We start from the raw sequence: 22,978 nt of genomic DNA, 5'->3' as shown, positions 1-22,978 counted from the left end.
GTAATGTGATGCCTGAGTGCACACCCTAGCTGAGTGATGGCAGGGCTGTATATTGTGCACTTTCTGGTACGTAGAAATATGCCGTACAGCAGTGTCTGTATAAACACGTAACTGGTCTAACAATTCTCCAGTGTCTCCTAATGCACAGAAGTTCTCAATTCGGAAAAATATTTCCCATTAAGCTGTGAAGTTAAGAAGATTCACATGTATGAATCTAAACTTGCAAATCTCTCCTTGTATTATACTACTTCTAAACTATTATACGTAAATCGGTTCTGAATTTGACTCAGGTTATTTTGTTAATAAAGGGTTTAGGTTCTTTAGAGCAAAAGAAGGTGCGATTAAAACAACTTTGTGATGTTTTTGACCTTAACATTACAAAATGGAAACCCTAATTTTCCAAGTGTGTTTGTGAACTGGTCTTGTGGTGTGATGCAGTTTGCCTTCATTGGCATCTTCTCTCTTCCATCCCTTTTCCTATCAGGTAAATGGTCAGTTGGAAGAGCAAGTGGACTATAACTCACTGGGTAAGTTATTGTACTCAGCTTTGCAACTACTTAGAATTCACTCCATTGAATTGAATAGAATTTCATTTATGCAAGCAGGATCATATCTCACTCACTGATTCACCCTCTACATGAAAATCAGCTTGCCATCGTCTAATAGGACAGAAGCACCCTGTGAGGCTGTCCCTTCCAAGACTCTTCTCCACCCTGATCAGGCGCTTTCCTCACCCATGCAGCGCACAGATTTTCAGCCTCAAGAAGATTCTGGGGTCATGTTTCCCGATCATCAACAATGCTGAACATCCATCGTACTTCGTCTCATACAGTTTTTCATTTGCCTCATCTACCCCATTGCTCTATTCATATTGAGCGACATTTACTCTGAAAGGCAATCAATTATATGAATCTCATCCAGGGATCATGGTTGTTAAAATCATTGGTCTGGCTGTGCGATGAAAGATTGAGGGTTGGATTCTTCCGCCCCGCCCGCCATAAAATCGCCACAGGCGGGATGGGACCATATAAACAGACTCTGGGCAGAGTGAGTTTAACAGACTCCGGATAGAGTGAGTTTAACAGACTCCGGACAGAGTGAGTTTAACAGACTCCGGGCAGAGTGAGTTTAACAGACTCCGGACAGAGTGAGTTTAACAGACTCCGGGCAGAGTGAGTTTAACAGACTCCGGGCAGAGTGAGTTTAACAGACTCTGGATGGAGTGAGTTTAACAGACTCCGGGCAGAGTGAGTTTAACAGACTCTGGATGGAGTGAGTTTAACAGACTCCGGGCGGAGTGAGTTTAACAGACTCTGGATGGAGTGAGTTTAACAGACTCCGGGCAGAGTGAGTTTAACAGACTCCGGGCGGAGTGAGTTTAACAGACTCTGGGTGGAGTGAGTTTAACAGACTCCGGACAGAGTGAGTTTAACAGACTCCGGGCAGAGTGAGTTTAACAGACTCCGGGCAGAGTGAGTTTAACAGACTCCGGACAGAGTGAGTTTAACAGACTCTGGATGGAGTGAGTTTAACAGACTCCGGGCAGAGTGAGTTTAACAGACTCTGGGTGGAGTGAGTTTAACAGACTCTGGGTGGAGTGAGTTTAACAGACTCTGGATGGAGTGAGTTTAACAGACTCCGGGCGGAGTGAGTTTAACAGACTCTGGGTGGAGTGAGTTTAACAGACTCCGGACAGAGTGAGTTTAACAGACTCCGGGCAGAGTGAGTTTAACAGACTCCGGACAGAGTGAGTTTAACAGACTCCGGGCAGAGTGAGTTTAACAGACTCCGGACAGAGTGAGTTTAACAGACTCCGGACAGAGTGAGTTTAACAGACTCCGGGCAGAGTGAGTTTAACAGACTCTGGGTGGAGTGAGTTTAACAGACTCCGGGCAGAGTGAGTTTAACAGACTCTGGATGGAGTGAGTTTAACAGACTCCGGGCGGAGTGAGTTTAACAGACTCTGGGTGGAGTGAGTTTAACAGACTCCGGACAGAGTGAGTTTAACAGACTCCGGACAGAGTGAGTTTAACAGACTCCGGGCAGAGTGAGTTTAACAGACTCCGGACAGAGTGAGTTTAACAGACTCCGGGCGGAGGGCGGAGTGAGTTTAACAGACTCCGGGCAGAGTGAGTTTAACAGACTCCGGGCAGAGTGAGTTTAACAGACTCTGGATGGAGTGAGTTTAACAGACTCTGGGCGGAGTGAGTTTAACAGACTCCGGACAGAGTGAGTTTAACAGACTCCGGGCAGAGTGAGTTTAACAGACTCCGGACAGAGTGAGTTTAACAGACTCCGGGCAGAGTGCTTTTGACATACTCTCTGTGGGGTGACCTTGACAGACTTCTGTATTAAATTACAAGTGCTTCTATTTTACACAGAGAAAACAAAACATTTGTTAAATTTAGGTAATTCTTTTCTCATAACGAAAACATGTATCTGGATTAATGCCATTAAAAAGGAAGAGATCAGCACACAGAATTGCAGAATGTCCCACTTGTTCTATTCTTTAGAAGGGAGCATTTAGGGCTGGAATACTGAGGGTTCTGAGACAGCCAACTATCTACAGAGAAACAGATTGAAGCAGCTCACATACATTTTACAACCATGAATGCTATGATTCAGCCATCCAAGGTGACAAGTTTTTTGGTACAGCTGTGTTTCAAGCTGCCTTTATCATTCAGATTAGAGGGTTTTCTCCAACAATACTTGTTACTGTCGTGATAGGCAAATATGCAACCAATGAACACTCAAAATAGGACACAACCAATGGGCAGACAGGACACCCTGAGGTGGCATCACCACAAGGGGGCATGACATAAACACTGTACAAGGGATGAGGCACTCCCACCCTGCCTCTTTCCACAAACATCTAGAGAGTTAGACAGGGTTGATCAGCAGCATCACATCCCAGCACGTGGCTTAGTACAAGCTGGTACAGTTAGACTGAGTTACTACAGTTAGATTAGCAGAGAGTCAAACTCATTTGAGAACTGTGTTAATAGTTCAATAAACACGTTGAACTCATTTCAGAGTCTGGAGCATCGTTTAGTTAAGACTGCATCAAGTAGCAGCCTGTGTTATCCGAAGCAGCATAACACAACAGTTACCGTGTTGATAACATCACTGGTATGTGCAGGATGAAAGAATGAAAAGGGATGGTTAAATCCCCTGGTTCGTCTCCTCATACTTAGAATGCAAGACTTGTACAAACCTGCCCCTCTGTTTTCTTTCTCACATGCTAGGACATTGGATCTTATGATCATTCTCATCAAGAATGAGAATCTGAATTGTGTAGTCATACATGGCTCCAAGTGCTTTAAGCGACAGTGTCCCTAGGGCTTTTCCCTACTCATCATTGAATTTGGTTGTGAAGGGATAAACATGTAGAAAATGAGGAAGGCTACATTTAGAGTATGTTATATTTTACTGATGGCAATTAGATTAAAGTAATACTAAAAATGCCGCATAAAATAAGTTGGGCAGCATAAACTTTATCGTGGATACAAAACCTAATAAAAGTAATGTGAATATGACATTAAAATGTGGGGCTGGCCAGTTTCAGTTTGAATAACATGTGGAAGTCTATTGATTTTAAAAGTAGCCATGGAACAGAAATTGGATAGCCTTGTTTTTTTGGGTGAAGGGGTCAGAATTTGTGAGCTGCCTGTACCCTCTCAGAATGCAATGGACAAAACACATCTGAATAAGAACATCAGGCAGGAGCCACACTGCTGTCTTTTCCTTAATGCTGCCCGCAGCCTCGCCGCTCATTTGTTGGGGGGGCTCTGTGGCACTGTTTAGAATACTGGGTGTACAGCCAGGCTGTTCTTCTTAAATGCAGACTGTCCATTTTGAAAGGAATATGCATTGAACAATACTGCTGCAATTTTTAAGTTATGGCAAACTGAATATCAGGCCACAGATAGGTTCCAAAGTGAAGAATGCAGCACTGGAGGCATTAATGGTGAAGGCCATCACCTTTCCATGCTGCAGACCCAGATGCACAGCCCCTGCTGCCCCCGTGAATGTTGCAGTGTTTTTGTGAACAGATTACCTGCTCCTCCTTCTGTCCGCTGACAAGCCCCCTGCCATGGTAATGCAGTAAGAAGTTTCACAACACCAAGTTAAAGTCCAACAGGTTTATTTGAAATCACAAGCTTTCGAAGCGCTGCTCCTTCGTCAGGCAAGATAAATCTTACAATTGTGTCTCTCCTATGTAAGCTGTGATTGTGAATCTGCCTCCACTTCACCTAATGAAGGAGCAGCGCTCCGAAAGCTAGTGATTTCAAATAAACCTGTTGAACTTTAACCTGGTGTTGTGAGACTTCTTATTATGCCCACCCCAGTCCAACGCCGGCGTCTCCACATCATGAGAGTGCAGCAACAATTTTGACAAATCCAGAAACTCACCGCACCTCCCAAAAGACTCCTGAACACTTCCAGATGCTTGGCACTAGAAAAAGTTTAAAAAGGTGACTGACTAATCCTAGCCTCGGGCCCAACCTCTTGCTACATACTTGAATGTTAAAGCGTGATGAACAGATACATACGATGGACTTTGCCAAAATTTGGTAGACAGTGTCACATCAGCCAGATAGCTGTATGATATCAGGACAGCATCAATTCAAAGTCTTCCTCTTGAAATGCTGTGGAGGCCACACTGGAAGCAACCAGCGACCCAGGAAATGACCATACACTGCAGAATGCCTCTGGAGGCAGCATTACACATCTTGTGCCATTTCAAAGCCATTGATGTCAATGTTATCAGTGCTGCAACAACCCTGAACAATTGAACAGCGGAGCTGAGCTTATCAAAGGCTGAGCAGATTGTGTCTGTAAAACTTGTTGGAGCATCTGTCCCATTGAGTCATCATCTGCTGTAATATAATAACCTTAAACCTCCAGGAATGTGATTATGGCAGCAGCAGGAGTTTCCTCGTCTCTTAACCTTTCGTGTAGGCCAGCTGCTTGCTCTGACATGTCTCCAAACAAGCATCAGAAAGCGTACAGCTACACAATGCAATGAGATGACTGATCTGCTACTGGCAGAAAAGTAATCAAATTGGTTGTTGTGTCACATGTTGTAATTCTACCGATTATAAAAGTCAAATGTGACATATATATTTCTGGAATGTTATCCTCCAATTTTTTGCAAAATTATCCCACTTTGGCAACCTTTTATTGTAAAGATGTGTTTCTCTTTAGAAACATGGGCCTTGTCCCTCTCGGAGCAGTGCTCACGGTGTGTGGTGGAAGCAACATACCTGGATAATACTGCACCATCTGGTTTCTGAACCAGGGTAGGGGTAAACAAGTTTCAAGCCGTTTAGTGGTGATATTCTGTAAAGACTTCCTGAAACATATAATAAACAAGCGTTCATTTTCCAAAGGACTGAAGGGAGAAAAAGGTTCTTTTGGACTACTCGGTCCGATTGGCAGCAAAGGTGAAAAAGGAGAACATGGCACCCCAGGATTGCCAGGTATCGCTCTCTATTTTGCTGCATTGTGATTGATTCTTTTTGTTTTATCTATAAAGGGTTATAAACCATGTTTTATAGGGAGAAGTTTTATTGACTACTGTGTGAGAGTAGTTTGCTGTGGCAGCTACTGTACAACCGCAAATATGACATAAAATGTCCAGTTTGCCTTCACATTAAAGCCATCAAATGCCCGCCCTCCACAGCTGGCCGTGAGTGCCAAAGCGTCACCCAGGCAGTTTTGGACTGAGGTCTGGCTTTCAGCATGGCTCAGGCCCTCACCACAGCATTTAGGCAGACAGGCAAGGTTGGAATTAACCCTGATATTTGAAGCAATGTCCACTCATGATAGGAAGTCTCACTATTATTGCACACATATGAACATTCAGTAATGCTCAACCATGGCTCAGTTACAGTTCTCTTGCCTGAGTCAGAAGGTGGTGGGCTCAAGTCTGATTTCAGAGAATTGAGCACACAATCCACATTGACAGCAGTCCGTATCCTTCTGCTCCCACCCTAATTCATATATTTGTCGAGATGCCTCAAATGCCGCTATCGTACCTGCTCCCACTACCTCCCTGGGCAGCATGCTCCATATATTTACCACCCTCTGTGTAAAAACCTTGCCCGCACATCTGTTCTCAACTTTTCCCCACGTACTTTAAGCTTAAGTCCCCTAGTGTTTGATTATCTTACCCTAGGAAAGAGCATCTGACTATCCACTATGTCTATGCCTCTCTTAATTTTGTGGACCTCTATCAAGTCTCGCCTTAGTCTTTCCAAACAAGCCTAATTTATTCAAACTCTCCTCATAGCCAACACCTTAGAGACCAGGCAACATCCTGGTGAACCTTTGCATTCTTCAAAGCTTCCACATCCTTCTGATAATGTGGTGGCCAGGATTGCACGCAATACTCCAAATTTGGCCAAACCAAGGTTTTATATAGCTGAACATAATTTCTCAACTCCTGTACTCAATGCCCCGGCTGATGAAAGCAAGCATGCCATATGCCTTCTTAATCACCTTGGCCACCTGTGTTGCCACTTTTAGGGACCTGCACGCCCAGATACCTCTGAATGTTAATGTTCCTCAGGGTTCTGCTATTTACAGTATAATTCATACCTAGATTTGATCCTCCAAAATGCATCACCTTGCATTTGTTCTGATTAAACTCCTTCTGCCATTTCTGTGCCCAATCTATCTATATCCTGTGGTATTCTCTGACAATATTCGGCAGTATCAGCAATTCCACCAATCTTCATGCCATCCGCAAACTTACTAATCAGACCACCCACATTTTCCTACAGATCATTTATATATACTACAAACAACAGAGGTCCCAGCACTGATCCCTGTGGAACACCACTAGCTACAGATCTCCATTCTGAAAAACATCCTTTCACCGCTAGTCTCTGTCTTCTATAACCAAGCCAGTTCTGTATCCATCTTGCCAGCCCACCCCAAATCCCATGTGATTTTTGTACCAGTCTGCCATGTGGGTCATTGTCAAATGCCTTACTAAAGTCCATATAAACTACATCCTCTGCCCCACCTCATCAATTTTCTTTGTCACGTTTTCAAAAAGCTCAAAGTTGGTGAGACTTGCCCTTCCCTGTACAAAACCATGCTGCATTTCAGGCTCAATGGCCTCTCATTTGCGGAATTATTCCTGCTTCCTTTCTTAAACAAAGGAACAACATTGGCTATTCTTCAGTCGTCTGGAATCTCGCCTGTGGTCAAAGAGGATGTGAAAATATCAGTTAAGGCCCCAGCTATTTCGCCCTTTGCCTCCTCCAGTAACCTTGGATAGATCCCATCTGGAGATGGAGTTGCATTGTTGATTAAAGAAGACGTTGATACAATATTAAGCAAAAATATTACCACAGATGTTGTAGAACTACAAGGTTTTCTCCACCTTCTCTCGAATCGACCAAGCATCTCCTCAATCGACATTTTGCGGGTATTCAACATCACCTACCCTTGTTTCTCGAAGTGTTTCCCGAACTGTTTCTCAAACTCTGAGGCCAGTACGCCCGTCAGTATATCCGCTGTGATAGGAGTGGCCGCACCCGCTGGGGTTGTATCCACCAAATCCATCAAAGGATTTCCACTTGCAACTTTCTTTCCACCAGCCATTTTTGACATTCTTTCCTTGATGGGCTCACTGAAGCTTGAGACGGGCCGAGTTTGTTCACCAAAATTCCTTGGGAAAAAGGACCAGAAAGAACAAGTACACCGATAGGGCCTCACGGTAGCATGGTGGTTAGCATCAATGCTTCACAGCTCCAGGGTCCCAGGTTCGATTCCCGGCTGGGTCACTGTCTGTGTGGAGTCTGCACGTCCTCCCTGTGTGTGCGTGGGTTTCCTCCGGGTGCTCCGGTTTCCTCCCACAGTCCAAAGATGTGCGGGTTAGGTGGATTGGCCATGCTAAATTGCCCGTAGTGTAAGGTTAATGGGGGGATTGTTGGGTTACGGGTATACGGGTTACGTGGGTTTAAGTAGGGTGATCATTGCTCGGCACAACATCGAGGGCCGAAGGGCCTGTTCTGTGCTGTACTGTTCTATGTTCTATGATGGGAGCTACCTAGTGTGCAACCATCTCCTACATGCCACCACCTGAAGTAAACCTCTCATTCTTCTAAACTCCAAAGAATACAAGCCCAATCTACTCAACGTCTCCGCTTAAGAAAATCCCTCTCTACCTTGGGATCAACTGAGTGAACCTTCTCTGAACTGTCTCCACTATGCCAGTATATCTTTTCTTATGTAAGGGGACTAAAACTGTTTACAGTATTGCAGGTATGGTCCAACTAGAGCCTTGTACAGTTTTAGCAAGATTTCCCTATTTTTATACCTCATTCCCTTTTAAATAAAAGCCAACGTTCCATTTGCCTTCCCTATTACCTGCTAAAGTTGCATATTAGCTTTTTGTGATTTATTCACAAGGACCCACAAATCCCTCTGTGCTGCAGTTTTCTTCAGTGCTTCTCAATTTGAATAGTATTCAGCTCCTTTATTCTTCTTACCAAAGTGTATAACTTCATATTTTCCTGCATTATATTCCATATGCCAGGTTTTTCGCACTCACTTAACCTGTCTATATCTCTCTGTAGACCCTGTGTCACCCTCACCATTTGCCTTCCCATTATTTTTGTTTCAGCCACAGAAATAGTGGGCTGAATTCTCCGTTCCTGCGTCTAAGTGCTGACGTCAACGGAGGATCCGTGGTGTTCCATGACGGAAAAATCGGCGCCACACCCGCACCGATTGCGCTATCGGTGAGGGGCTAGCACCGGTGCTGCGTGAAACACCCGCAGTGCACACGTAAAACGGTGGGAGAATCGTCGGGTCCATGCTGGACATGCTCAGGGCTGACAAGCTGCAGCCGCGCATACACCTACGCTCCCCACACGTCTCACCCAAAAATATGGCAGCGGTTCTGCTGGACCGCATACCCGTCCACCCCAGTCCCACAGCCCGCCTCCTGGCCACCCCCACTACTCTGCTGACTCTGCTTGAATATAATATGTATTTCTAAATGTTCTGCTATTACATCCTTTATAATGGACTCTTAACATTTTCCCAATGACAGATGTTAAGCCAACTTGCCTGTAGTTGCCTTATTTTTGATTAATATCACTTGTAATGTTGCTGATTAACCTAACTAGGTATAACTAGTTCTAAGTCTAACTGTATCCCTTTATATAGTTGGAACAACATATAGGAGCTCACAGCATAATACAATCTGTGACGTGACAATCACGATAACACCGTACCTCTTTGATGCAGCTCCCAATGGCTGTGACATAAAGAGGTTTCAATGTAATGGTAATGTTGCAATTCTGGAGACAGTCTTCAAAATAATGGACCCATAGATATCTAACAAAATATTTACGCATTTCCTTTATAATTTGGGAGCAAATTTCATTTCAACTTTTACTTTTTCAGGTCCTTATTCACCATACTTTGGCCTTAAAGTAAGTAACTATTTATTTTCCAATGAAATGTTATAATCACACCACTGTTTTGATTAGTATTCATTACCTACAGGAATGATCGTCCTGCATGAAACGTTCATTTAGCTCTGAATTGCTAGAGTCATTGATTTATGTTTTTTAAAAAATACCACAAACTAGCAAATAAAGGGTCAGGTATGGGGCTAAATCCTCAAAATGGTGATTCATCCCATAACGATTGAATTCCTGGCCTCATAATGTTACGGCTAGTAAGGATTAGATTCGGCAAGTCTCTTGTGGAGATGGGAGGCTAATGAATGTAAATCAGGGTCCTGTGATACAATTAGGACCCCAATATTATTTGAGTGGTGTATCATAGGTTTCACACAGGTCAGAAAGTTCACCAAGCTGCTAACAAATCATTGTGAAGTTCAAAGGAGAATGATCTGAGTAAAAAAAGCATCCCTCTGTTCATTGTGCTTGTGATTCGTGGATCACTGTCTGCTTTAGGTTGTGCGTTTGATATGCCTTGGTTAAAAAAATGAGAGGTAAATCATTTCAGCTGGCTATTGGAGTAAAAGCAAGAGGGTGTTAAGTCCTTGATGTGTGAGCTTAAAAAGTGGGCCACAGGGAAGACAGCCGCAGAAGCAAAAGAAGGCCTAACCCATTTCACAGAGGATCATCTTTTTTAACTTGTCTGAGGAGCAGTCCCCCAAGGTGCAGGTGGTTTTGGACCTTGGAGGAAGACCCTGGGCTGGATTCTCCGTCCTGCTGCACCCGATTTCTGGTGATGCGTGCCCCTGCCGGCAGAGGGATTCTCCGCCCCGCCGCACCCGTTTTCTGGTACGGTGTGTCCCCACTGGCAGCAGGATTCTTCATCCTGGCAGCGGGCCAGTGAGGTTTCCCATTGTGGGCACTCCCTCGATGTCGGGAAATCCGCGGGCGTGCGTGCACTGTCGGCAAAACGAAGGGCCCCGCCGACAGAGAATCCAGCCCCTTGTGCCGGCTGGACCTTTAGAATATAAGAACATAAGAACATAAGAACATAAGAACTAGGAGCAGGAGTAGGCAATCTGACCCCTCGAGCCTGCTCCACCATTCAATGAGATCATGGCTGATCTTTTGTGGACTCAGCTCCACTTTCCGGCCCAAACACCATAACCCTTAATCCCTTTATTCTTCAAAAAACTATCTATCTTTACCTTAAAAACATGTAATGAAGGAGCCTCAACTGCTTCACTGGGCAAGGAATTCCATAGATCCACAAGCCTTTGGGTGAAGAAGTTCCTCCTAAACTCAGTCCTAAATCTACTTCCCCTTATTTTGAGGCTATGCCCCCTAGTTCTGCTTTCACCCGCCAGTGGAAACAACCTGCCCGCATCTATCCTATCTATTCCCTTCATAATTTTATATGTTTCTATAAGATCCCCCTCATCCTTCTAAATTCCAAAGAGTACAGTCCCAGTCTACTCAACCTCTCCTCGTAATCCAACCCCTTCAGCTCTGGGATTAACTTTGTGAATCTCCTCTGCACACCCTCCAGTGCCAGTACGTCCTTTCTCAGGTAAGGAGAGCAAAACTGAACACAATACTCCAGGTGTGGCCTCACTAATACCTTATACAATTGCAGCATAACCTCCCTAGTCTTAAACTCCATCCCTCTAGCAATGAAGGACAAAATTCCATTTGCTTCTTAATCACCTGTTGCACCTGTAAACCAACTTTTTGCGACTCATGCACGAGCACACCCCGGTCTCTCTGCACAGCAGCATGTTTTAATATTTTATCATTTAAATAATCCCGTTTGCTGTTATTCCTACCAAAATGGAGAACCTGACATTTGTCAACATTGTATTCCATCTGCCAGACCCTAGCCCATTCACTTAACCTACCCAAATCCCTCTGCAGACTTCCGGTATCCTCTGCACTTTTTGCTTCACCACTCATCTTAGTGTCATCTGTAAACTTGGGCACATTGCCCCTGGTCCCCAACTCCAAATCATCAATGTAAATTATGAACAATTGTGGGCCCAACACGGATCCCTGAGGGACACCACTAGCTACTGATTGCCAACCAGAGAAACACCCATTAATCCCCACTCTTTGCTTTCTATTAACTAACCAATCCTCTATCCATTCTACTACTTTACCCTTAATGCCATGCATCTTTATCTTATGCAGGAACCCTTTGTATTGCACCTTGTCAAAGGCTTTCTGGAAATCCAGATATACCACAACCATTGGCTCCCCATTATCTACCGCACTGGTAATGTCCTCAAAAAATTCCACCAAATTAGTTAGGCACCACCTGCCCTTTATGAACCCATGCTGCGTCTGCCCAATGGGACAATTTCTATCCAGATGCCTCGCTATTTCTTCCTTGATGATAGATTCCAGCATCTTCCCTACTACTGAAGTTAAGCTCACTGGCCTATAATTACCCGCTCTCTGCCTACCTCCTTTTTGAAACAGTGGTGTCACGTTTGCTAATTTACAATCCACCGGGACCACCCCAGAGTCTGGTGAATTTTGGTAAATTATCACTAGTGCATTTGCAATTTCCCGAGCCATCTGTTTTAGCACTCTAGGATGCATTCCATCAGGGCCAGGAGACTTGTCTACCTTTAGCCCCATTAGCTTGCCCATCACTACCTCCTTAGTGATAACAATCCTCTCAAGGTCCTCACCTGTCATAGCCTTATTTCTATCAGTTACTGGTATGTTATTTGTGTCTTCCACTGTGAAGACCGCCCCAAAAAACCTGTTCAGTTCCTCAGCCATTTCCTCATCTCTCATTATTAAAACTCCCTTCTCATCCTCTAAAGGACCAATATTTACCTTAGCCACTCTTTTTTGTCTTATATATTTGTAGAAACTTTTACTCTCTGTTTTTATATTCTGAGCAAGTTTACTCTCATAATCTATCTTACTCTTCTTTATAGCTTTTTTAGTAGCTTTATGTTGCCCCCTAAAGATTTCCCAGTCCTCTAGTCTCCCACTAATCTTTGCCACTTTGTATGCTTTTTCCTTCAATTTGATACTCTCCCTTATTTCCTTAGATATCCACAGTCGATTTTCCCTCTTTCTACCGTCCTTCCTTTTTGTTGGTATAAATCTTTGCTGAGCACTGTGAAAAATCGCTTGGAAGGTTCTCCACTGTTCCTCAACTGTTCCACCATAAAGTCTTTGCTCCCAGTCTACCTTAGCTAGTTCTTCTCCCATCCCATTGTAATCTCCTTTGTTTAAGCACAAAACACTAGTATCTGATTTTACCTTCTCACCCTCCATCTGTATTTTAAATTCCACCATATTATGATCGCTCCTTCCGAGAAGATCCCTAACTATGAGATCATGAATCAATCCTGTCTCATTTCACAGGACAAGATCTAGGACCGCTTGTTCCCTTGTAGGTTCCATTACATACTGTTCTAGGAAACTATCGCGGATACATTTGATAAACTCCTCCTCAAGGCTGCCTTGACCGACCTGGTTAAACCAATCGACATCCGCTAGCAATTGCGCTCAGGGCAGCAAAAAATTGGAGGGGGATCCGAAGGGGAGGCAGAGAGCACAGAGTCTCACTCTATGCAGACGATCTGCTCCTCTACATCTCGGACCCACAAAGCAGCATGGACGGAATCATCGCGCTCCTGAAAGAGTTTGGAGCCTTCTCGGGCTACAAACTCAACATGAGCAAAAGCGAGATCTTCCCAGTACACCAGCAAGTGGGGGGGGGGGGGGGGGGGGGGGGGGGGGGGGCGCAGCACTAAAGGGGCTGCCATTTAAACAAGCCAAACACAAATTCCGCTACCTGGGGATCCAAATAGCCCATGACTGGAAAGGGATCCACAAATGGAACCTCACCAGCCTGGCGGAGGAAGTAAAAAAGACCTGCAAAGATGGAACACACTCCCACTCTCCCTCGCAGGAAGAGTCCAGACGATCAAAATGAACGTATTGCCCAGGTTCCTCTTCCTGTTTAGATCCATTCCGATCTACATCCCCAAGGCCTTCTTCATAGCGCTGGACAAACTTATCATGGCGTTCGTATGGGGGGGGGTAAAAATGCTAGGATCCCAAAGAAGGTCCTACAGAAAACAAAATCCGGGGGGGGGCTAGCCCTCCCGAATCTACAATTCTACCACTGGGCGGCAACAGCCGAGCGAGTAAGGGGATGGATCCAGGAGCCAGAAGCCGAGTGGGTGCGTGCGGAGGAGGCCTCCTGCATGGGGACCTCCCTCCGGGCCCTCGCCACGGCAGCACTCCCATCCCCACCCAAAAAACACTCCAGCAGCCCAGTGGTGACAGCCACCCTCCAATCCTGGAACCAACTGCGGCAGCAATTTGGCCTGAACAAAATGTCGGACAAGGCTCCCATCTGCAACAACCATAGGTTCAAACCAGCACTGACTGACGCCACCTTCAAAAGGTGGAGACAGGACGGGGGGGACACTGACAGTCAGGGACCTATACACGGACGACAGGATCGCAACACTGGACGAACTGACAGAGAAATTTCAGCTAGCTGGGGGGAACGAGCTACGGTACCTGCAGCTCAAAAACTTCCTACGAAAGGAGACAAGGATGTACCCACAACCGCCACGACAGACACTACTGGAAGACCTACTGGACGCAAGTATCCTAGAGAAAGGGAACTGTAGTGACATGTATGGCCGACTGGTAGATAGGGACGACACCGTACTGGACGCAACAAGAAGGAAATGGGAGGACGACCTGGGGATGGAGATAGGGTGGGGACTCTGGAGCGAAGCACTGCATAGGGTCAACTCCACCTCCACATGCGCAAGGCTCAGCCTGACGCAACTAAAAGTGGTACATAGAGCCCACTTAACGAGAAACCGTATGAGTAGGTTCTTCCCGGAGGTGGAGGACAGATGTGAGCGGTGCCAAAGAGGCCCGGCCAACCACGCCCACATGTTCTGGTCTTGCCCCAGACTTGTGGAGTACTGGACAGCCTTCTTCGAGGCTATGTCCAAAGTGGTGGGGGTAAGGGTGGAGCCATGCCCGATAGTGGCGGTCTTCGGGGTTTCAGACCAGCCAGATCTATTCCTGGGGAGGAGGGCGGACGCCCTTGCCTTTGCCTCCCTGATCGCCCGCCGTAGAATCCTGTTTGGCTGGCGGTCAGCAGCACCGCCCAGAGCTGCAGACTGGCTGTCCGACCTCTCGGATTCTCTCCAAATGGAGAAAATCAAATTCGCCATCCGAGGGTCGGACGACGGCTTCCACAGAATGTGGGAGCCATTCATGCAATTTTTCCGGGACCTGTTTGTGGCCAACGTACAAGAGGAAGAATAGTCGGGGGAAGGTAGCCGGCGGGGAGGGGGGGGGGGGCTACGGGCTCGTTACGGGGGTTTGATGGCTAGCTAAGGCCCAAAACCAAACGAAATAAATGCCAATAAACATGTTGGGGAATGTAAAATATGTATGCCGGCGAAAAGGGGGAGGCCACAGTTATTACTACGAAGATGCTCACCTGTAAATATATATGTTAATTTTTGCGTGTTCTTTTTTTTTTCTCTCTCTAACAATTTGTAATTTGTTCAATATAAAACATGAAAACTGAATAAAAAACATTTATAAAAAAAAAACAATCGACATGTAGATTCATATCTCCCATGATAACTGTTGTACTATTTCTACATGCATCAGTTATTTCTTTGTTTATTGCCTGCCCCACCATAATGTTACTATTTGGTGGCCTATAGACTACTCCTATCAGTGACTTTTTCGCCTTACTATTCCTGATTTCCACCCAAATGGATTCAACCTTATCCTCCATAGCACCGATGTCATCCCTTACTATTGCCCGGATGTCATCCTTAAATAACAGAGCAACACCACCTCCCTTACCATCCACTCTGTCCTTCCGAATAGTTTGATACCCTCGGATATTTAACTCCCAGTTGTGACCATCCTTTAACCATGTTTCAGTAATGGCCACTAAATCAGTCATTCACGATAATTTGCACAATCAACTCATTTACTTTATTCAGAATACTACGAGCATTCAGGTAAAGTACACTTATGTTGGTTTTTTTACCTCTGTTTTGAATCTTAACATCTCGTTCAGTAACCTCTCCTAAGTTATATTTCCTCTTCACTTTTCTCCTAATTTTCCTTGTCGTTGAACCCATATCTTCATGTAACAACCTGCCACGTTGCTTACCATTAATGTTTTTACTTCCGGTTTTATTCCTTTTAGTATTACTGGGCCTATTCACTGAGCTCCCCTCAGTCAATGTACCTTGTCGCCCTTTTTAATTTTTGACTATGGCTTCTCTGCCTTACACTTACCCCCTTACTTCCTTTTGCTTCTGTCCCTGTTTTACTACCTTCCAACTTTCTGCATCAGTTCCCATCCCCCTGCCATATTAGTTTAAACCCTCCCCAACAGCTCTAGCAAACACGCCCCCAGGACATTGGTTCCAATCGTGCCCAGGTGCAGACCGTCCGGTTTGTACTGGTCCCACCTCCCCCAGAACCGGTTCCAATGCCCCAGGAATTTGAATCCCTCCCTCTTGCACCATCTCTTGAGCCACGCATTCATCCTATCTATCCTGACATTCCTACTCTGACTACCTCGTGGCACTGGTAGCAATCCTGAGATTACTACCTTTGAGGTCCTACTTTTTAGTTCAACTCCTAACTCCCTGAATTCAGCTTGTCGGACCTCATCCCGTTTTTTACCCATATCGTTGGTGGCTATGTGCACCACGACAGCTGGCTGTTCACCCTCCCCCCCGAGAATGCCCTGCAGCCACTCCGAGACATCCTTGACCCTTGCACCAGGGAGGCAACATACCATCCTGGAGTCTCGATTGCGTCCACAGAACCACCTGTCTATTCACCTTACGATTGAGACCCCTATCACTATATCCCTGCCATTTTTCTTCCTGCCCTGCTGGGCAGCAGAGCCAGCCACGGTGCCATGAACCTGGCTGCTGCTGCCTTCCCCTGGTGAGCAATCTCCTTCAACAGTATCCAAAGCAATATATCTGTTTTGCAGGGAGATGACCGCAGGGGACACCTGCACTGCCTTCCTACTCTTGCTCTGTCTTTTGTTCACCCATTTTCTATCTCCCTCAGTAACGTTCACCTGCGGTGTGACCAACTCGCTAAATGTGCTATCCACAACATCCTCAGCACCGCGGATGCTCCAAAGTGAGTCCATCCGCAGCTCCAGAGCCGTCAAGCGGTCTAACAGGAGCTGCAACTGAACACACTTCTTGCACGTGAAGGAGCCAGGGACAGTCGACGTGTCCCTGAGCCCCCACATCGCACACGAGGAGCATGGTATGGGTCTGGGATCTCCTGCCATGTCTTAAACCTTAGGTAAACTTATACAACTACAATTTCAAAAAAACGAAAGAAAAATAAATAAATTAGACAATGAAAAGAAAAACTACTTACCAGTCACTTACCAGGGTTATAAGCACCTCCTCCCCACCCAGCCTCGAATTCCCACCTAGCTTCAAATTCCCAAACTCACTCTTGGTTGTGCCTCACTCTGGCTGTGTCTTCTCTGGCTCACTGGGAGAACTCACCCAGGGTCTCAGATGCTCCCTGGTTCTCTCCCTGCAGATTAAAAGTTACAGGCCAGAAGAAAGAGAGAGAACAAAACAGTAGAGAAAAAGCACCTTCTCCCACTCTGCACCGAATTACCTCACTGCACCAAATTACCAAGTTCCAACTTCCCACTCTGGATGTGCCTCACTCCAGCTGTGTCTTCTCGACTTGCGTATATCCAGGAACCCTCAATTTAGTCAAAGGCTAAACCTGCCCACTGTGCGGACCCCACAAGGACACGCTTCCCAATCTTAGTGATGTTGTTTGGATGTATGTCTCCTGCTTTCTGCAATGTGCTTGACTTGCCATAAACTCAATAATTTTGTCTACGTAGAAATAGTTTCACATCTTTGATGTCACTTGACAGTTTGACGATGGGTTATTTTGATGTTTGCAACCATTCGTTTGTAAACTGCATTCATCTTCAGGAACCATCTTAAAATGTTTTTGTCTTTTGGCTCATAAAGGGTGAAAAAGGAGACTCTGGTACAATGGGCCAAAAAGGAGAAAAGGGAGAATCAGGCAGCGGGTTGTTCCTGTCACATTCCCCTGGGCCCGCAGGACCCATTGGACCTCATGGAAGACCTGGGCCAGTAGTAAGTAGTTTGAAATAAATCTATTCTTAGCCTTAATGTTGTGCAGTAAAATGTACATTATGACGGAACCTAACAGTATTAAATATGTTAAATGCCCTGTACCTGTGAGATAACGTACTTTGTTGCAGCATGGTTTTGGGAAGGGGCTGTTGTGCCTCACTAGCTTGATCGGGTTTTATGCGGAGATGACAAAGAAGATTGGGCTTGTGGCGTAACGGTAGCGCGTCTGACTCCAGATGAGAAGGTTGTGTGTTCAAATCACGTCAGGCTCAGGAAGGTTTTCAGCAGCTGTTTTCAGCAATTTCTCCCTGTGTGGGAATATTCCCGAAATGACTCTATTCAAAACCACAGTGCAGGCCATTTTTAGGGCAGCAGGGTAGCATGTTAGGGGCCTCACGGTAGCATGGTGGTTAGCATCAATGCTTCACAGCTCCAGGGTCCCAGGTTCGATTCCCGGCTGGGTCACTGTCTGTGTGGAGTCTGCACGTCCTCCCCGTGTGTGCGTGGGTTTCCTCCGGGTGCTCCGGTTTCCTCCCACAGTCCAAAGATGTGCGAGTTAGGTGGATTGGCCATGCTAAATTGCCCGTAGTGTAAGGTTAATGGGGGGATTGTTGGGTTACGGGTGTACGGGTTACGTGGGTTCAAGTAGGGTGATCATTGCTCGGCACAACATCGAGGGCCGAAGGGCCTGTTCGGTGCTGTACTGTTCTATGTTCTATGTTCTATGGTGGTTAGCATAAATGCTTCACAGCTCCAGGGTCCCAGGTTCGATTCCCGGCTGGGTCACTGTCTGTGTGGAGTCTGCACGTCCTCCCCCTGTGTGCGTGGGTTTCCTCCGGGTGCTCCGGTTTCCTCCCACAGTCCAAAGATGTGCGGGTTAGGTGGATTGGCCATGCTAAATTGCCCGTAGTGTCCTAATAAAAAAGTAAGGTTAAGGGGGGGTTGTTGGGTTACGGGTATAGGGTGGATACGTGGGTTTGAGTAGGGTGATCATGGCTCGGCACAACATTGAGGGCCGAAGGGCCTGTTCTGTGCTGTACTGTTCTATGTTCTATGTTCTATGGGGAGGGCGGTGGATGTTGTTCACGTGGACTTCAGTAAAGCTTTTGACAAGGTTCCTCATGGCAGACAAAAGGTGAAGTCACACGGGATCAGAGGTGAGGTGGTAAGATGGATGCAGAACTGGCTGGGTCACAGAAGACAAAGGGTAGCAGTAGAAGGGTGTTTTTCTGAATGGAAGGTTGTGACTAGTGGTGTTCCACAGGAATCGTTGCTGGGGCCTCAGTTGTTGTCGCAGTCATAAACAATTTGGAGGGAAACGTAGATTAGTAAGTTCGCGGATGACACCAAGGTTGGTGGAATGCCAGATAGTGTTGAGGATTGTCAGAAGATACAGCAGGACAAAGCTAGGTTGGAGAATTCAGCAGAGAACTGGCAAATGGAGTTTAATCCGGACAAATGTAAGTTATGCATTTTGGTAGGTCTAACATAGAGGGAAAATATACTGTAAATGGCAAAATTCTTCGGAATATAGAAAGTTAGAGCGATCTGGACGTACAGGTCCACAGATCTGTGAAGGTGGCAACACAAGTGGACAAGGTAGTCAAGAAAGCATTCGGAATGCTTGCCTTCATTGGACGGGGCATCAAGTATAAAAACTGGCAATTTATGCGACAGTTGTATAGAACCTTGGTAAGGCCGTCTTGGAATACTGCGCACAATTCTGGCTGCCACACTACCAGAAGGATGTGGAGGCTTTGGAGAGGGTGCAGAGGAGATTTACCAGGATGTTGCCTGGTCTGGAGGGTGTTAGCTATGTGGAGAAGCTGATTAGACTCGGACTGTTTTCATTAGAAAGGGGTGACCTGATGGAGGTCTATAAGATTACGAAGGGCATGGACAGAGTGGATGGCAGGCTCTCTTTCCCAGGGTGGAGGGGTCAGTCACCAGGGGGGATAGGTTTAAGGTCCGTGGAGTAAAGTTTAGAAAAGATGTGCGAAGCAGATGTTTTACGCAGAGGGTGGGTGAGTGCCTGGAACGCGTTGCCAGGGGTGGTTTCAGAAGCTGATACATTAACGGCATTCAAAAGCCATGTTGACAAATACATGGATGGGATGAGTATAGAGGGATGCGGCACAAGGAAGTGCTGAGGGTTTTGGCGAAGGTTGGTGTCATGTCTGGTACAGGCTTGGAGGGCCGAAGGGTCTGATCCTATGCTTCTTTGTTCTTTGTTATGGAAACAACCATTTGGCCTATCAAGTCTTGAGATGGCACCATCTACATGAACAACTTTTAGAAATAATTTATGGATTCTATGCCAATATTTCTGTAAATAATTTTTTTCCAATTTCCTTTTTAACTGTTCTTTATTTTCCTTATTTTTGTGTCCTCCCGGAAATATCTTGCAGACCAAAAGGTTCCTCACTTTTTACCTTTTCATAATCATTTGGGGGAGGGACAGTGGCACAGTGGTTAGCACTGCTGCCTATGGTGCTGAGGACCCGGGTTCGATCCCAGCCCTGGATCACTGTCTGTGTGGAGGAATTGGACATTCTGAATTCTCCCTCTGTGTACCTGAATAAGTGCTAGAGTTTGCCAACAAGGGGATTTTCACAGTAACAGTGTTAATGTAAGCCCATTTGTGACACTAATAAAGATTATTATTATTGCATCGCATTTCAATCAAACTTTGAAGACTGGACACTGTGCCTGAACTCTAGAAGCGTCAGCATCACAGAGGCAGCAGCTAACAGTCAAACGCTCAGCTTTGGGCTTTCGTTATCCTCTTGAGCATAGGCAGTTTCCCACTGCGGTCACCAGCCTAGCAGTGTTGGCCTCAATGCCATGAATTGTTGGCACCATCTCCTGCCCCATAGTCTTTGGGACTCCTCCAATTAGCTGCGCACTCGCTCGAATGTCGTTGACATCCCCTCCACAATGTCACGGCTCCGTCTTATCATCTGCTTCAGTTCTGGAATAATCTTGTCCAGAGGCTCGGCATCTGACTGGGACCCAGCTGTGTCCTGGGATACAGCAGACCTCCGACTGCTGCCTCCCTTGGATGCTCTTGCCTCCACCTGATGTGCATAAGCAACTGTGTGGTACTCACCAGATTGTGTCCCAAATGGCGGCCACCAAGGTGCATGTCTCTGCGCTGGTGGAAGGTGCAGGTCTCGGCGCTGGTGGAAGGTGCAGGTCTCTGCGCTGGTGGAAGGTGCAGGTCTCTGCGCTGGTGGAAGGTGCAGGTCTCTGCGCTGGTGGAAGGTGCAGGTCTCTGCGCTGGTGGAAGGTGCAGGTCTCTGCGCTGGTGGAAGGTGCAGGTCTCTGCGCTGGTGGAAGGTGCAGGTCTCTGCGCTGGTGGAAGGTGCAGGTCTCTGCGCTGGTGGAAGGTCCATGTCTCTGCGCTGGTAGAAGGTGCAGGTCTCTGCGCTGGTGGAAGGTGCAGGTCTCTGCGCTGGTGGAAGGTGCAGGTCTCTGCGCTGGTGGAAGGTGCAGGTCTCTGCGCTGGTGGAAGGTGCAGGTCTCTGCGCTGGTGGAAGGTGCAGGTCTCTGCGCTGGTGGAAGGTGCAGGTCTCTGCGCTGGTGGAAGGTGCAGGTCTCTGCGCTGGTGGAAGGTGCAGGTCTCTGCGCTGGTGGAAGGTGCAGGTCTCTGCGCTGGTGGAAGGTGCAGGTCTCTGCGCTGGTGGAAGGTGCAGGTCTCTGCGCTGGTGGAAGGTGCAGGTCTCTGCGCTGGTGGAAGGTGCAGGTCTCTGCGCTGGTGGAAGGTGCAGGTCTCTGCGCTGGTGGAAGGTGCAGGTCACAGCTGTGACGCCTCGATGGTGACCTAATCTCTTGGGTGGAAGGGTGAATGACTCCGGATGGCCTGGCCCCAAAAGATGGGGATCCTGCAAGATAATGAACATGTGGTCAGTGAAAGGGAAGAAGCATTTTGTCTGACATGAATAACTCACTTGATACACATCGAGCAGGATTCTCTAATAATGGGGCTATGTCCCTACGCTGGCATGAAAACCGCACCAACGACTCCAGCGTCAGCGGCCCCGAAAGTGAGGACTTCTCACCTTTCTGAGGGGCTAGATTGCCGCCAGAGTGGTCCCCGCAGCTCCAGCCCGCGCGGAATGGCCCGAGCGAGTCTGCGGGCATAGAACGGCCGGCATATTTCCGCGCGTGTTCGGGGTTCCCTTCTCCACGCCGGCCCCTGGGCAATATGGCAGAGCCCGACTGGGGCCAGGCGCGGAGTAAAGTAGGCCCCCACGGAACCAGCCCGCACGCCGATTGGTAGGTCCCTATCACAGGCCAGGCCACCATGCCCCCCTTCACAGCTCCAGGGTACCAGGTTCGGTTCCCGGCTTGGGTCACTGTCTGTGTGGAGTCTGCACGTTCTCCCCATGTCTGTATGGGTTTCCTCCTGGCACTCACATTTCCTCCCACAGTCCAAAGATATGCAGGTTAGGTGGAGTGGCCAGGCTAAATTGCCCTTAGCATCCAAAAAGGTTAGGTGGGGTTATGGGGATAGGGTGGAGGTGTGGGTTTAGGTAGGGTGCTCTTTCCAAGTGCCGGTGCAGACTCAATGGACCAAATGGCCTCCTTCTGCACTGTAAATTCAATAAAACCTTGCTGGAGGCTGAGATCTTCTTGATGGCCGGGGATAATAAAGCACTGAGTGAGGGTCAAGGTATATGATCTGGAGAACCATGCTATGAAGCAGAATGTCAGAATTGTGGGGTTACCAGAGGGTTTGGAAGGCCCAACTCCCACAGAGTGTTTCTCGAAGATGTTTGGGATGATGATGGGGGAGGGCGGATTGACGTCCCCTCCTGAGCTGGATCAAACCCATTGGACACTCCGGCAGAAGCCCCGACCCAATGAACCAGCATGGGCTGTTACTGGACGGTTCCACAGTTTCCAGGAGAAGAAACGGGTCCTGAAATGGACTAAGTCGCATCGGGGACATAAGTGGGAAGGTCACGCCATCAGGTTTTACCAGGACGTTGGAGCTGAACTCGCAAAGAAGTGGAAGGTGTTTAGCAAGGCTAAAGCCACCCTGTATAAGAATGGAGTTGGGTTTAGGGTGGTGTAGCTAGCATGGCTCCAAGTGACTTGTGAGACGAAGGAATATCATTTCGATGTGCCGGAGGATATGGACGCCTTTGACAAAAAACATGGGCTCGATTAGAGTTGATTTGTTTGCTGATGGTGACTACAGACCTCTCTTTGTTTTGTCTTGCTGGTGGGCTTGATAGCCATCTTGGGTAGGCCACATGCCTGTAGTCTCGAAGTAGTTGTTAGATAACCCCGAGGTTATGGTGGAAATGGCTGACTCCGGGTCAAGGGGCATGAGAAACCCTCAATTTGGAT

At 47.0% G+C, this 22,978-nt stretch overlaps 1 protein-coding gene across 6 annotated transcripts in view; it reads left to right on the top strand.

The window, feature by feature from the left end:
* The window catches only part of LOC119972690 (collagen alpha-1(XV) chain-like), a 521,348-nt gene that overhangs the window by 432,151 nt on the left and 66,219 nt on the right, over positions 1 to 22,978 (top strand). For all 6 annotated transcript variants that reach the window (XM_038809807.1, XM_038809806.1, XM_038809803.1 and 3 more), the window contains 4 exons: positions 485 to 527; positions 5,394 to 5,483; positions 9,430 to 9,458; positions 17,492 to 17,620. In XM_038809807.1, coding sequence (XP_038665735.1) covers positions 485 to 527; positions 5,394 to 5,483; positions 9,430 to 9,458; positions 17,492 to 17,620 — 291 coding nt within the window. The remainder of the gene's footprint in view (positions 1 to 484; positions 528 to 5,393; positions 5,484 to 9,429; positions 9,459 to 17,491; positions 17,621 to 22,978) is intronic.

Source organism: Scyliorhinus canicula, chromosome 10 (genome assembly GCF_902713615.1).
Source record: "Scyliorhinus canicula chromosome 10, sScyCan1.1, whole genome shotgun sequence".
NCBI lineage: Eukaryota > Metazoa > Chordata > Chondrichthyes > Carcharhiniformes > Scyliorhinidae > Scyliorhinus > Scyliorhinus canicula.
The sequence above is the reverse complement of the archived record's forward strand: the minus strand, read 5'-3'. Positions and strand labels throughout refer to the sequence as shown.